The sequence below is a fragment of the Typopeltis vanoorti genome, chromosome 13 (genome assembly GCF_054136105.1).
Source record: "Typopeltis vanoorti isolate ZY-2024b chromosome 13, IOZ_Tvanoo_1.0, whole genome shotgun sequence".
NCBI classification, from domain to species: Eukaryota; Metazoa; Arthropoda; class Arachnida; order Uropygi; family Thelyphonidae; genus Typopeltis; species Typopeltis vanoorti.
Window position 1 is genome coordinate 21,014,388 of NC_143561.1, and position 16,223 is coordinate 21,030,610.

The 16,223-nt window shown below is 39.1% G+C and overlaps 1 protein-coding gene across 1 annotated transcript in view; it reads right to left on the reverse strand.

Annotated features, from left to right (window-relative positions):
• Positions 1-16,223, reverse strand: part of O-fut2 (O-fucosyltransferase 2) — a 159,791-nt gene that overhangs the window by 74,566 nt on the left and 69,002 nt on the right. The window contains exon 3 of the mRNA XM_090403186.1: positions 2,100-2,352. Coding sequence (XP_090259312.1) covers positions 2,100-2,352 — 253 coding nt within the window. The remainder of the gene's footprint in view (positions 1-2,099; positions 2,353-16,223) is intronic.

Below are 16,223 nucleotides of genomic sequence, written 5' to 3' on the forward strand. Positions count from 1 at the left end.
GAATTGAATAAACGATGTAAAATAAGGCTGCAGGACTTGATGCTATTTCACCACTTTTGAGGAAATGTTCTGGGGAGTTAACAACTTTACATATCTTTTTAAAGTGAGCCTTGCACTGGGTCAAGTTCTAAAGGAGTGGAAAGAGGGTAAAATTGTTCTGAAACAAAGGAGGTGATACGACTAGGACTTTGAATTATAGGCAGTCTGTATGTCTGGAGTTGTGGTTATAGTATTAAATACTTAAATTAAATTAAATATAGTAGATTAGGTTAGTTAGGATCAAGATCTAGAACTGAGTTGACAATAGAAGAATACTCTTTGGTGGCCAACATGTGAGTTTGTTAAAGGAAGATCATGTTTTAGCAATCTGCTTACTTATTATAATAAGGTGACAAATGCATTGGATAAGGGTGATGCATATACAGTGGTATATTTAGATTTTGCAAAGGCCTTTGATAAATTGCCACATGACAAGTAATTCTGGAACAGATGGGACTAAACATTAGATTAGTGTACTAGATTGGAGACTGGCTATCTGAAAGATATCAGTAAGTTGTCTATGGAGGAGTGATATTCCAGAAGAGGAAAGTTATTAGTGTATACCCCAAGGGTCTGTTTCAGGTCTACCGCTGTTTAATTTATATGTAAATGATATTGGGAACAGTCTGAATGGTGACATGCAGTTGTTTGAAGTTTATGCAAAGTTGGGGAGAGCTATCAGGAGTAGAGTGGATGCTGTGGCTTTGCAAGAGGACTTGAATATACTAGCTGAATGGGAAATGAGTGGGGATGTGAATTCAATATTGCAAAGTGTAAGGTTTTTAAATTTGAGAAGCAGAGATTCAATGTAGAGTATACAATCAGTGGAAATATCTTGGAAGAGGTAGAAGAGATGAGAGATTAGTAAGTGATCATGGATAGGGACCTAAAATTTCGGGGATGCTAAAATTGTAAGGGCAGCACAATGGATAATGGGAATGATGCAGAGGGCATTGACTTCAAACATGTAGAAAGGCTTATGTGTTCATCATACATATTGATTAATTTTGATGGTATATATTAGAACACAGAGTAAATAAGTAAATAATTATTTATTGACTTATTGCTGATATTTTGCTGGTATTCTAACCAGCATCTTCAGAGCACAAAAAACAGTTTGTCACAGTGCACGAGACAACAACAATCTGGTGTAATAATGGGACTAGTTAGAACAATTGTAGCTACAACACAAAGACTAAAGTCCTAATTAGATGCCCTCTGTGTGTGTGTGTGTATATATATATATAAAAAAAAAAAACCAGAGAGAAAGCAGGTACTAGTTATGTCTTAGGATGACTGTCTCCCAGATCTTAGGCAAATTTAAACAGCCATACTTGTTGAGGTTCGGAATATGTTTCAAGGCTTCTTTTGATTCTAAGAACAATCTCTCTGACTTGTAAAAGCTTTGGCAGCACTTTGGTTATTTTCCAGTTGATCCTGTGTGCAGGGGTATCTAAAGCATGGTGTGCTAGAGCCGACTTGCCATAGCAATAGTGCCGGATGTATTTTTTATGTTTACTGAGGCATATGTCCATAGTTCTTCCTGTCTGACTGTAGTGAGCTTGATCACAAGAACAGGGTACTTCGTAGACTCATGGATGTGATAAGGAATAGATGCTGCCCTTGGATGAATGAATGAGAGTAGCCAATTTGACATACGATCTAAATGTGGTGCATAGTTGATGTTTATTGAGCACTTTAGATATCTTTTCTGATGCCTTTAATGTATGGAATGGTGACTGTTTTGTTGTAGTTCTACGTGGTGGACAGTGAGGGGAAGGGGGTGTTTCTGGGTTTCAATATGTATAATGAATTATGAATATGCTCAAATGTGGATTGTCATATTTAAAAAAAGATGCACATCAGGGACTCCTGAGTAGGACAAGCTACATGATGAAACTGCAAAACAGCCATTTAAATAAAATTGCTGAAAAACCAAGAAATTCAATAAAATAAATAAACAAAAATATGTAACTACATACAAATTTGAAATTAAAATATAGAACTCACTTTTCTTACATTTCACAAATGTAAAAAAAGTTTAAAAATCTGATTCTTACCTTGCTTTTGTCCTTGTCATTAAAAAAGATTTTAACGTGCTAGAATAACCTTGGATGGACAAACATTGGAATAATTGTGCATAAATACCAGTATATCCCCAAAACCATCCAACATAATTTCCTTTTTTATCCTTTTTGTATTGTGGATGTTCAACACAATCTTGAATATCCACTCGTTCCTCCCATTTGCCGTGCTTCCATCCATCGGCATAGTGCTGCAAGTAATAAATCTCTTCTATTTCAGGTCCATGTTCTGTAATATTGTTTAAAAAATAATAAATGCATAATTAAATAAATAAATAAAATACACACACACATATATACATACAGCGCTTGAAAAGAAGTCAATTTTTATTTTTTCCTCACCATAGTGTAAGGAGCAAACAGCCATGGTGCCCACCCTAATAAGATGTAGGATCTCCTTTTGCCGTGATTCCCTCCATTTACAGCAACAGCATTATGACACGATGCATTATCTTGCTGAAAGAGACAATGGTCAGTTCCATAGAAACACCACAAATAGTAAGTATTGCATTGTCCAGAATGTTCAGATACATCTCGGAGTTTAATGTCTGTAGCAGAATTTTGGACCATTCATCCGATAGGCATGTAATGAAGTCCTGGACTATTGTGGAGCAGACATACCTTGACCTCATGCAATGCTCCAGTTGATCCCACAGATGTTCAATAGGGTTGAGATCAGGACTCTGTGAAGGCCAGTCAAGTAGGGAGTTGAGTTCGAGGTTATATCGTAGTGTGTAGTGTTCGTGCAAGCTCCTGATAAGATAAGTATTATTTTCAGTTATCGTTGATAAAATTAGTTAATATTGCGTAGTTTTGTTTGCCTTGCGTATTTTAGTGCATCAGTTTGTGTGTTTTTGGTGTGTATAACTTATTATTTGATAAAACACGTTGCAATAATTATGGCACCTGTACGAAGGAAAATGGCGGCCAGTAATGATGGATCGCCATCGTTATCAAAGAACAGTAGTATAAAAGAAATGAGTCAGTGTACTAGCTGTGAAATGTACGCTTTACGGAGTGCAGTCGGAGTGTGGAAAGATGATAATAAAGGATTGAATGTATGTAGAAAATGTAGGGAGAATGAGGAATTGAAGTGTATTTCGGATCGTGAGTGTGATATTTTTGTCAACCTTCAGAATGAAGAAAATGACAAGAAACGGCATGGTTGTACATGAGAATTATGAGAGTGTGAATGATAGTATTAATGGTTTCTCAGAGAATAAAAAAGATGAGATAGATGCAATGAATGAGATCGCGTTGTTGAATGGTGCGATAGAAAGGGCAAAACAGCGGCTAGAGTGCATGAACAAAAGTCGACTGAATGAACCAACCAATAATAAAAGGTATGAGAGGAAAAATAGGCGTATGAATGTGAACATGAACAAAATGAAGGATAGAGTGCTGTATGGAGACTCGTTAGTACGAGGTGTGTTAGTAGAGGATTTGACAAAATCGTACCAACCTGGTGCGACCATAAAGGATGTAACTGAGTCTATTAGAGAGCAAAAGGAAAGGGTGAAAGAAATGATTGCTGTGGCAGGCACGAATGATTTGAAAGGAGATAAAATGGAAATGATAGAAGACCTGAATGAATTGTTTGAGGTAGCAAAAGAAAAGAGTGAGAGAGTTAGAATGATTAGTCTTTTGTCACGGTATGACAGTGAAATGTTTAAAAGGAGGGCCATAATTGCGAATGACTTTATGCGTGGGTTATGTATGACGAGTGGTGTGGAATTTGTGGACGTGTGGAGTGAGTTTGATGGGCGAAAGGATCTATATAAGATGGATGGCTTGCATTTGAATGGTTATGGTGTAAGAAGACTTGAGAAAGTGTTGCTGAATGTAGTGGATGTGCAAATTCAGGGAAACTAGATTCGTTAAGGGGGGGGGGGGAGTAGATATACAGTCCTTAGGGAGGCAGTTGAATGTAAGAATGAATATAATATGCTAGAGCAAATAAGGACAACAAACCAGAGTGGGATAGTTAATATAAGGCATCAAGGTAGGGTTGGGGCTAATGGGGGTCTTAAATTCATGTACACTAATACTAGGAGTATTAGGAACGAGAAGGAAGAGTTTTTGGCCATGGTTGGCACTTCCAGACCACAGGTTATTGGTATTAGTGAAACATGGCTGACTGTAGATGATATAGCTCGTGGGATTGAATGTGATGGGTATAGTGTGTTCAGGAATGACAGAGAGAATAAAATGGGGGAGGAGTATTGTTGATGATAGCTGATGAGCTACAGACAAGGAGAATAGAAGTTGAATTGCAGGATAGGGAAAAGAGCACATTTGAGGCCATTTGGTGTGAGATTGTGGCTAGCAGAACTAAATATACAATTGGGTGCTGCTATAGACCAGGTGATGGAAAAGATGGTGGTGACAGTATGCACAAGCAAATAGAAGAAATGAGTGGAAGGAGAGTGATTATTATGGTAGATTTCAACTAAGATCGCATTGATCGGAGTGAGGAGAGGACACATGGGAGGAAGGAATTGGATTTTATGCGGTTATTAAGGGATAACTATCTGAGACAGCATGTAATGGAAAATACTAGGGGTCAGAGAGTGCTTGACCTAGTAATTACATCTGAGGATTTGGCTGTAACAAATATGACCACATTGCCACCAATCGGTGAGAGTGATCATAGGGTCTTGACTTGGGAGGTAGCTAAAGGTGTAGAATTTTCAATTAAGACAGGGTACATGTGGAATTATCGGGCTGGAAAGTATGACAAGCTTAGGAGTTTGATTGGCTCAGTGCCATGGCATGTGCAACTGCAAGGACTAGAAGTTGATAGTGCATGGGAGGTGGTTAAGAAGTGCTTGCATGAAGCAATGGCTGACTGTATACCTAGAGTCCAAATAATAAATCAAGTAGGGGTTAAATGGATGAATAACACCATTAAGCTTGAGCTGCAAAAAAAGAAACAACTATGGAGGGAATTTAAGGAGAAAGGTGACCGGCAGGCACATGAACGGTATAAAGCGCAGGCTAGAAGGGTGACGAGTGTGGTAAGAAAAGCAAAAAAGGATTACGAAAGAACATTGGCCATGCGGGCTAAAGAGAATCCTAAACAGTTTTTTAGATATGTAGCAAGTAAAAGGAAAAATGTACATGGCAGAATGATTTTAAAGAATGCCGATGGTAGGGAGGTAACTGAATCAGTTGAGATAGCTGAGTTACTGAGTGAGTACTTTGCAAGAATATATCATCTAGGTGGTGACATTGCAGAAACGAATAAACCAGTAGATTATACGGGAATTGTGGTGAATGAAGTGGAGGTGAGTAGTCAATTGCATAACCTCAATGTTAATACATCTGTGGGGTTGGATGGTATACCAGCTCGTGTAGTACGAGAAGCAGCTAATGAATTGTCAGTACCCTTGACCATTTTGTTTAATTTGAGTCTCGGGTCTGGGTTAGTCCCGAGTGGGTGGAAGGAGGGGAAAATAGTTCCACTGCATAAAGGTGGTTACAAGACCGCTGTTGTAAATTACCGACCGATTAGCATATCAGGAATCATTGTCAAGGTCTTAGAGAAATTAGTCAAGAAAAGAATACAGGATTGGATAGATGAAAATGGGATATTGTATGGGGGACAACATGGTTTTGTGAAGGGTAGATCATGCCTCAGTAACTTGCTCACATTTTATAACACAGTGACAGCTGAACTGGATAGGGGTAATGGGTTTACAGTGATACTACTGGACCTTGCCAAGGCCTTTGACAGGATACCACATGGAATCCTAATCAGTAAACTGGAGCAGATGGGGATAGATATAGGGTTGGTAAGATGGATAGGAGGGTGGTTGAAGGAGAGATACCAGAGAGTGGTTTATTCAGGAGTGGAGTCAAAAAGACATCTTGTGACTAGTAGAGTGCCGCAGGGCTCTGTTCTTGGACCACTGCTTTTCAATTTGTTGATCAATGATATTGGAAAGGATTTGAGAGGAAGTGTTCACTTGTTTGCTGATGATGCAAAGTTGGGTAGAGCAATTGTGAGTGCAAAGGATGTCAAAATTTTACAGGATGATTTAGATAGTTTGAAGGACTGGGCTAGGAAAAATGGATGTCAGTTTAATGTGGCAAAGTGTAAGGTTATGCACTTTGGGGTGAAAAGAACAGCAGCAGTATATCGCATTGGTGGAACCGTACTCCAGGAGATTGATGAGGCCAGGGATTTGGGAGTGCTGGTGGATAGGGAGTTGAAGTTTAGGGGACACATTGCAAAAGTAACTAAAACAGCTCACCAAATCACTTGGCTTATGAAAAATACTTTAACATGCAGAGAGAAGCAAGTTGTTGTTCCTCTGCATCGAGCCTTGATAAGACCCCATCTGGACTTCTGTGCCCAGTTATGGGCACCAGGGTTTCTTCGTGATGGGGAGGAAGTGGAGAGGGTCCAGAGACGAGTGACCAAGATGATAGCAGGTCTGTGGAATGAACCTTAGGAGAATAGGTTGAGGATTTGTGGGTTGCAGAAATTGGGCGATAGGCGAAGGAGGGGTGATATGATTGAGACATTCAAATTACTGAAGGGTTTTTATAAGATTGATCCAGAAGATATTTTTGAAAATATGACTGGTGGTGGGAGGACTAGGAACCATGCATGGAAGCTGGGCAAGAGCGTGGGTGACAAGGGTGTTAGAGCTAGGTTTTTTACTTGGAGAGTGGTGAATGAGTGGAATAAGCTTCCAGAGTCTGTTGTGGGTGCTACGACCGTGTATGAGTTCAAGGCAAGATATGATAGATACTGTGTGAATGTTGAATAGTTGTTCCAGACATGATGTTAGGGCCTCCTTCGATGAGTCTGTCGACTCCTTGGAGTTTCCCGGAACAATAATAATAATAATAAAAGTATGGTAAAGTTCACATACACAAACCACGCAGTTACAGCAGCATCTTTATGACATGATGCACTGTCTTGATGAAAGAGATAATGGTCAATTCCATAGAAATGCCATAAAGTAGGAAGCACTGCATTGTCAGAAAGTTCAGATACCCTCTCAGAGTTTACTGTTCGTGGCACCACAAACAGAGATACAAGGTCAAACCATGAAAAATATGGTTTGGCCTCAGATCTCTGAATTTCATAGTTGAGGTTACACACTCTAGTAAGAGATGTTCACTGGGCATGTGTCACACCACACCTGTCCATTTGTTCCGTAGAGAGTGTAGTGTGATTCATCATGCCACAACACATCTTTTGAAGCTTCTATATTGTGCTGTACATGCTCTTTGCACCACTGAAGATGATGCAGCATGTTAGTTTGGATAATATGGGGCTTGATATTGTGGTCCTACCATGGAAACCCATCTTGTGATCATAGGTTCTGAATATTTTCATGCAGATTAGTATTCCAGTTGATGCCTGAAACTCTTACATTTAATGTGTCAGCTGATGAATGGAAGTTTTTACATATTATCCTTCGTAGCATCCTATGGTCATGTTCGGTGAGTGTGGTGGGGTCTTCAACTGCTGGTAACACTTGCAGTTGATTCCCTGTACTTCCAACTCATTACAGTATCACTAACTGTAGACCTGAGATGGCCCAATTTATCAACAATTTGCATGCATATCTGATGAACAGATAGACCTGCAAATGACATTCTATCAAAAAAGCCTCTTTCAAACTCTGTCAGTTCCCTTCTCACAGCCATTTCACAAGGACACACTTGCATTGACTTGGGAGCATCATATTCCTCCAATTTATACTGCTACAAACACGACTCATTACATCCTATTGGGTTGTCTGTTGACTTCTTTTCAATATACAAGAGTGGTCTGAAAAGTTCTTGGCCTAAACAATGAAAAAATAAATTTAGAATTTCAAATTATTTTAATTTTTCAACATAATTTCCCTCAAGACTAATACATTTATTCCAGCGATGCTCAGCGCTATTATTGTCCCTGTAGTGGTTCTCAGCAAGATCTGCAAAATACTCCTCTACAGCTGCAATCACCTCTTGATTTGAAGAAAGACACTGACCAGCGAGGAAGAGTTTTAGTTTTGGGAAGTGATATAAGTCAGAGGGAGCCAAATCTGGGGAATAGGGTGGATATTCCCACAATTCATAGTGCAGATCCCTTAATTTTCCCATTTCTAAAACACCTTTGTGGGCAGGTGCATTGTCCTGATGAAAGATGATTTTTTCCTTTTGCAAACCAGGTCTTTTCTCGCGAATTTTTTCATCTAGTCTGGTTAAAAGGTCGGAATAATATTCCCGGTTATTGTTTTTCTCTTTTCAAGATAATTAATACACACCTTTAGCATCCCCAAACACCAATGCCATGACCATTCCTGCTGATGGAACAGATTTTGTCTTCTTAGACACCGAACAACCGGCTTCTGTCCAATGTTCTGACTGCCGTTTGGATTCTAGTGTGTAATGTTGAATCCAAGTCTCATCCATAATAATAAATCGACACACAAAATCAGTTTTATTCTTGTTAAAATGCTCCAAGCACTGTTCAGAGATTTTCATGCAAGTGCGTTTTTGATCTGCTATGAGCAAGCGCAGCACCCATCTTGTGCAAAGCTTTTTCATATGCAATTCTTCATGCAAAACATATCCTACACTTTCTTTTGAAAATCCTATAGTCTCAGCAATTTCACGCACTTTGACTTGCCGGTCATACAATACCATATCATGCACTTGATCTATGATTTCTGGTGTTGTTACACTTTTTGGACGTCTTTCACGTGGATCATCTTCAAGGCTGGTACGGCCACGTTTAAACTCGGCAGCCCATTTCTTAATTGTCAAAAACAAAGGAGAAGAGTGCCCATAAACTTTTATGAACTTAGAATAAATTTCTTTTGGCATTAAGAATTTTATAACCACGCGATACTCAATTTTATCCATTTCAAGCAATACAGACAACACTTTTGTTTCAGACAGCTGTATAAAACAAACTACTGGACTGAATGACTTGCAATTTTAAGAGGATGCTTAGGACAGATGTACCAACTTTGAAAAGAAAAAAAAAATCTTGTCGATAGTGTTGCCATCTATGGTTGAGGCCGAGAACTTTTCAGACTATCTGCGTATATCAGTTTTAACTAATTGTAACAAATCTATTATTATCTACTGAAACATAAATTTAAAAATATATATGTGTGTGTAAAACCATTTATTATTATTATTATGATTCAGGAACTCCATGGAGTCACAAGACTCATCGTCGGATGCCCACCCTAGAAAACACACAGTCTATCATACTACTCTGTGAACTCATTCACCGTTCCTGCTCTCACCGCTATCAGGCAATGCATTCTATGGTTCAAGCATCCTCTAACCAGAAAGAAAGTAAAGAAACTACTCCTTATCCTATTGCTCATGACTTCCAGGGATGGTTCCTTGTCCTCAATCCTTTCCCTTGTTCCACCAAACAAAAGAACTCCCCAGTATCAACCCTGCAACTATCTTTCACTTTAAATGTCCCAATCATGTCACCTCTTCTTCTACCTCCCAAACTTTGCAGTCCACATTACCTGTCTATCCTCATAACTAACATTAAACAGTCCTGATATCACCTTTGTTATCTGCCTCTGCACTCTTTCCTAGGTTAATTTATCCCCTTCAAATCCTAGGGACTGAATTTGAGCACAACAATCCATCTGATCAGGTCTTTATATAATGGAATGACAACTATTTTATCTCTGCTAGTCAGCATCCTTCTCAGTATTGCAACAATCCTCTGAGTTACCTTCATCACCTTTTGCAATATGTTCCCTGAATTTCAGGTTTCTATCAATCATCACCCCAGATCCTCTGCCCCCCCACTTCCTCCAGTACAGTTCATCTATCAGAGTATGCCACCTCCCATCCATGTCCCAAACTTTTTTGACTTCAGAAAACATGCATCATTCTAAAACAGACTATCAAGAAAATTTTGTTTCTCTCAAAATGTATGAGAAACAGTACTGCATGCTACATAAGATAATCATATTTTTTCTTATGTAAGAGATTTCAGATTTTCTAGCATAATATGCTAATAAATTATGCCTTTGTCATGTGCTTGGGTATCAGTGAAGTAAACTATTATCAACAGACTGGAGTCAAGAGACTCATCATGGGAAGGCCCACTCTCACATGGCTCATCGTGCCTTGACTTAAATACATTCACTGTCCCTGCACTCACCACACTTTCAATGCATTCCAATCACCCACCACTCTCCATGCAAAAAATTACTCTTCACTTTCTTGCTCACACCTATCTTATACAGCTTCCAGGGATGGACTCTTGCTCTTCCCATCTACAGATATTCTATGAAAAATCTCATTCACTTAATCTGGTAATTACCTGTTATCAACTTGCACATCTCAATTGTCTCCCCTCTTTCTTTCTATCCACTAGGCTCTGTAATTTGCATTCTCGCAATCTGTCCTCATATCCCACATTCCAGAGACCACACACACACACCAACTTAGTCAATCTTCTCTGGACCCTCTCCATCATCTCATCTCATCATCCTTTTAAAAACCTGGCGACCAAATCTTTGCACAGTAATCCATATGCGGCCTGATCCAAGTTTTGTACAATGGAATCAAAAAATCCTTACTTCTACATGTCTGTGTTCTCTGCATCATTATCATAATCCGCTGCATCGTCCTAACAATTTTAGCAAAATGTTCATGAAATTTCAAGTCTATCCACCACAACCCCAAATCCTTCATCTCTGCCACTTCTTCCACCAAAATATCTCTATCAATCCAATACTCTGTATCCCATCTTTGCTTCCAAAATTTTAAAACCTTACACTTTGTAACATTACACTAACATTGCCACACACTCATCCATTCAGACAGTCTATTTAGATCATCTTGCAAAGCTACATCTGCCCTACTTCTCACAACTGTCCCCAACTTTACATCATCTGCACACAACTGTATATCACCATTTAAGCTCTTTCTAATGTTGCTTACATACATATTAAACAACAATGGCCCCAAAACATACCCCTGAGACACCACTAGTGACTTTCCTCTTATGGGATATCACTCCCCATTACACAATCTGTTGATGCCCATCAGACAGCCAATCTCCAATCCAATGCCTAATCTAGTTCAACCCCATCTGTTCAATTTAACTCTAGTTTGTTGTGTATATTCCACAATCCTGATATCAATTTTAACACTCCCCTTTGAACTCTTTCCATATCAGAATCGCAATATAAACCAGGGACCAGAGACCAGTGCACAATAGTTGGAATGAGGTCTTATCAAGGCCTTGTAAAGAGGCAAAATGACATCCTAATCCTTACATGTTAAAGTTCGTTTCAGCATTGCAATTATCTTTTGAGTTGTATTTGCAATATTTGCTACATGGTCCCTGAACTTCAACTTGCTATCTATTAACACTCCAAGATGCCTAGCCTGATCAATTTCTTCTAGCATAATCCCACCAATATAATATGACACTGGATATTTAATCATGCCAAAGTGCATGACTATACATTTACTGACATTTAACTGTAATCCATTTTCCCATGCCCACAATTCTAGCCTATTCAAATCAATCTGTAAGTACTGCATATCAGCAGCATTACTGATTGTTGAAAGTCTTTCCACTTGGTTATATTATAAATTAAAGCTGCCAAGAAATTATATTCTTGGTTTAATCCTTTATCCAAGTGTAATCAAACAAAGTTTGTGTGTGGAGTAACTTCAGGACTGGGCAACTTGTATATAGAGACTAACGACTTCACATCAATTGCTTTAGTATCCCATAATGCAAGGCACATATCCTTATGGACATGTATAATGCTATGCATTATGGGAAGTCACTACCCAGACTGGTTTAGCCCCTTACTAAGGTCTCATCAGTGTGAACCAGACCCAGAAGTGTCACCAGTTTGGCTACTTGTATATGGAAATATGACTTCTGCATTATTTCAACCTTGGTATCTCTTATGGATCTGGCTCCCACTGATGAGACCTCGATAAAGATCAAAACTGGTGTTGTTAACTCCCTGGAACATTCCCTCAAGATATGCAGCGATATACTATCAAGTTTACTCAATTCCCCATATACCTCCTGCTCACTCACCATCAGTGGTTCCTTTCCCATTCCCACTGCTCTCAAGCTCTTCATTATGTTACAATCACAAGGATGGAATACTTCAAAAATGAGCTGCTCATTTAACACCTCTACTATATCCTCCTCAGTGTTTATCATTCTTCCATTACCTCTTAAGGACAGAAGAGAGTTATATGCAAGAGACAGATTACATTTGAATGCAAAGAGGTACAGTCATTTGGAGAGATTGCTGCTCTCTGAATTTTTAGATTTCTTGAGGGACAACTGCGAGTGCACTGGGCCAGGGAAATTAGAATTGCACAGGTGGAATGTAGCAGGGATGGCCTCCTGTGAAGATAACAGCTTCAGAAATGAGAAGTAGTACATTATATTACAGAACCAAGTGAAGTATGAGGGGAATAATAATGACTATTAGAATACTGGCAATACCAAGGTTTTTCTGTATACAAATGCTAAGAGCATTAAAAACAAAGGGGATGAGTTTGTGGCATTGATTGACTCAGCCTCTCCAAAGGTTGTTGGTATCAGTGAGACTTGGTTAACTGAGAAAGATATTCTAACAGGAATAGAAATCAAAGGTAATAGCATATTTTGGTAGGATAGAGAGGATAAATTTGGTGGTGGAGTGTTACTCCTGATAAGAGATGAACTGTGCCCTCTCAGGGTAGAAAATCACAGTGGAGATAACACTAATTGCTCTGAGAGTATATGGTGTGAGATAGATGTTTATACAACAAGATATTTAGTGGGATGTTGCTACAGACTAAAAAATATAACTAGTGATGAGCAGGAAAAGTTCAGGCAAATTAGTTAGGCAAGTGCAAAGTGAGTGATCGTTATGGGGGACTTCAACTATAGTAATTAACTTGGCAAAGCAATAAGGGGAAACTAAATTTTTGGATTTCTTGAGGGACAACTGTCTTAAGCACGTGGTGGAGAGAACATGAGGATCAAGAGTTTTGGATTTGGTCATAGCATCAAAGGATTGACCATGACAGATGTCATACTTGTCTCCCATTGGTGAAAGTGACCAGTAGTCCTCACTCGGAGTATGAATATGCATGTAGATGTATCAAAGCAGAAAGAATTTATGCAGAATTATAAATGCAAGCAACTACCATAGGCTGTTTCTAAGTCTATGATAGTTGCTTGCATAGCAGTGCAATGGATGAAAGAATTTGAAGGAAGAGGGATCATCAGTAGATGGGAGATAAAGTTGTTGACAGCAAAGGCAGATTGTATACCTCGAGTGAAGAAGATAAAGCAATTTTGGAGTCAAATGGATGACAACAGAAATAAAAGAGGATTTGCAGAAGAAAGGAGATTATTGAAGACATAAAAAGAGAGGTGGAGAACAGTCGCAGGAGGAAGAATATAGGGCTCAGGTTAGGAAAGTGACTAGTATTGTAAGGGGAGAAAAATTAGAATCTAAGAGAACACTGGCACTGCAATCCAAGGAGAATATCAATATGTGATAAGTAGGAAGAAAAATTATAGTGGATGGAGCTAGGAATCAAGTGACCAAAGCGGATGACATAGTTGAACTATGTAATGATCACTTTATTAGTGTTTCATCCTAAAACTTCATCACCCATTATCCAATAGATGGATAATGGGTGATGAAATTTTAGAATTGAATGAAGAGGATGTATTCTGAATACTGAGTACACTAAAGATGGGACCACGATGGAATTTCACCATATGTTTTACAGAATAAGCCATGGAACTGACTGTGTCATTAGCTTGGCTGGCAAGTCTTGCAATGGGACAGGTTCAAGGAGAGTGGAAGGAGGGTAAGAAATTAGTAAAAGTTTATATACAGAACTGGGTAGGTAGGACAATATTATTTATGCAGGCCAGCATGGATACGTTAAAGAGTGCTCTTCATGGGTTCCCACCCACAAAAGGTTATTGGTAAACCAGTAGTATACATTTGTAATGTGGGTGTGGGCTAAGGATTTTTTGTGTCTATTTTTATCTAATTTATATTTTTTTGTATTTTTTATTTATTTTTTACATAGTCTGGACACCCTGCTAAGACCAAACATGAAACTTTTTCAAGCTACTTCAGGCCTCCAATAAGTAGGGATGGTGGTCTTACACCAGGCGATAAAATTCATTTCCCACCTAAAAAACAATCATAAACACCATGCCCACAGCAGGATTTGAACCTGTGACCTATTGGTTGAAGAGCAGGTATGCTATCCACTCAGCCATCCATGCCAGTAATCTGGTAACCTTTTACAATAGTGTAACAAGAGCAATGGATGAGGGCAAGGTATACACCATTTCTTTGGGTTTTTCAAAGGCATCTGACAGGGTACCACATGACAAGTTGATTTTTAAGTTACAACATATGAGTTTAGATATCATGTTAGCAGACTGGATTGGTGATTGGCTCTCTGGTAGATATCAGAGTTGCACATGGGAGAGCTTTATCAGGGAGTAGGAAGATTACAAGTGGAGTTCCACAGTAATCTTGGTTAATGATAATGTCACAGGACCACAAGGAGAAGTTCAGTTGTTTGCAGATGATGCGAAGCTTGGGAGGGTTATTAGTAATGGTGCTGATGTTTTTGCTCTTCAAAAGGATTTGAATAGGCTGGAAAGGTGAACAAATGAATGGGGGGATGTAAATTTAATGCAACTAAATGTAAGGGTCTGAAATTTGGGATAGACAGATGGGATACTTCATACTCACTTGGTGGGGGTTACACAGGAAGAAGTAGAGGAAGCAAATGATCTTGGGGTGACTGTGGATATCACTATTATTAATAGAGACCTCCAAGCAATCAGGGACTCACTGAGGGAGGCAACATACTACACACACCAGCTATCATATTTGTTCTTGAATTCATTCACACTGCCTGAACACAAGATCTCATCCCCCTTCTTAGAGGCATTCAATCTCAGCTTCCAAGGATATCTCTTGTCCTTTCCCCACTCTCCATAAAATGAAAAATTCCATCAACTGAAATCCTGTATGACCCTTTCAGAAGTTTATGTCTTGATCATATCATTTCTCTTTCTCCTGTTTGCTAATATCTCCAGTCTAAAATTCTCAATCTGTCTTCATAATCAGTATTCCACAATCCTGATATCATTTTTAACACTCACTTTTAAATATAGATTTGAAGTTCCGAGGACATATTGGAAAGGTTGTGTTGTGAAGACATCTCAGAGAATTGCTGTGATGTTGAGAAGGACACTGACCACAGGAGATAAAAGTGTGTGGTGGTCCCATTGTATAAAGCTTTGATCAGACCACACCTGGATTTCTGTGTTCAGATCTGGTCACTAGGATTTGAAGGAATGGAGTACTCTTGAAGAAAGTGCAAAAACAGATAACAAAACTGATATCAGGAGATACAATGTTGATTATTTTACAGTGATACTACTGGACCTTGCCAAGGCCTTTGACAGGATACCACATGGAACCCTAATCAGTAAACTGGAGCAGATGGGGATAGATATAGGGTTGGTAAGATGGATAGGAGGGTGGTTGAAGGAGAGATACCAGAGAGTGGTTTATTCAGGAGTGGAGTCAAAAAGACGTCTTGTGACTAGTGGAGTGCCGCAGGGCTCTGTTCTTGGACCACTGCTTTTCAATTTGTTCATCAATGATATTGGAAAGGATTTGAGAGGAAGTGTTCACTTGTTTGCTGATGATGCAAAGTTGGGTAGCGCAATTGTGAGTGCACAGGATGTCAAAATTTTACAGGATGATTTGGATAGTTTGGAGGACTGGGCTAGGAAAAATGGATGTCAGTTTAATGTGGCAAAGTGTAAGGTTATGCACTTTGGGGTGAAAAGAACAGCAGCAGTATATCGCATTGGTGGAACCGTACTCCAGGAGATTGATGAGGCCAGGGATTTGGGAGTGCTGGTGGATAGGGAGTTGAAGTTTAGGGGGCACATTGCAAAAGTGACTAAAACAGCTCACCAAATCACTTGGCTTATGAAAAATACTTTAACATGAAGAGACAAACAAGTTGTTGTTCCTCTGTATCAAGCCTTGATAAGACCCCATCTGGACTTCTGTGCCCAGT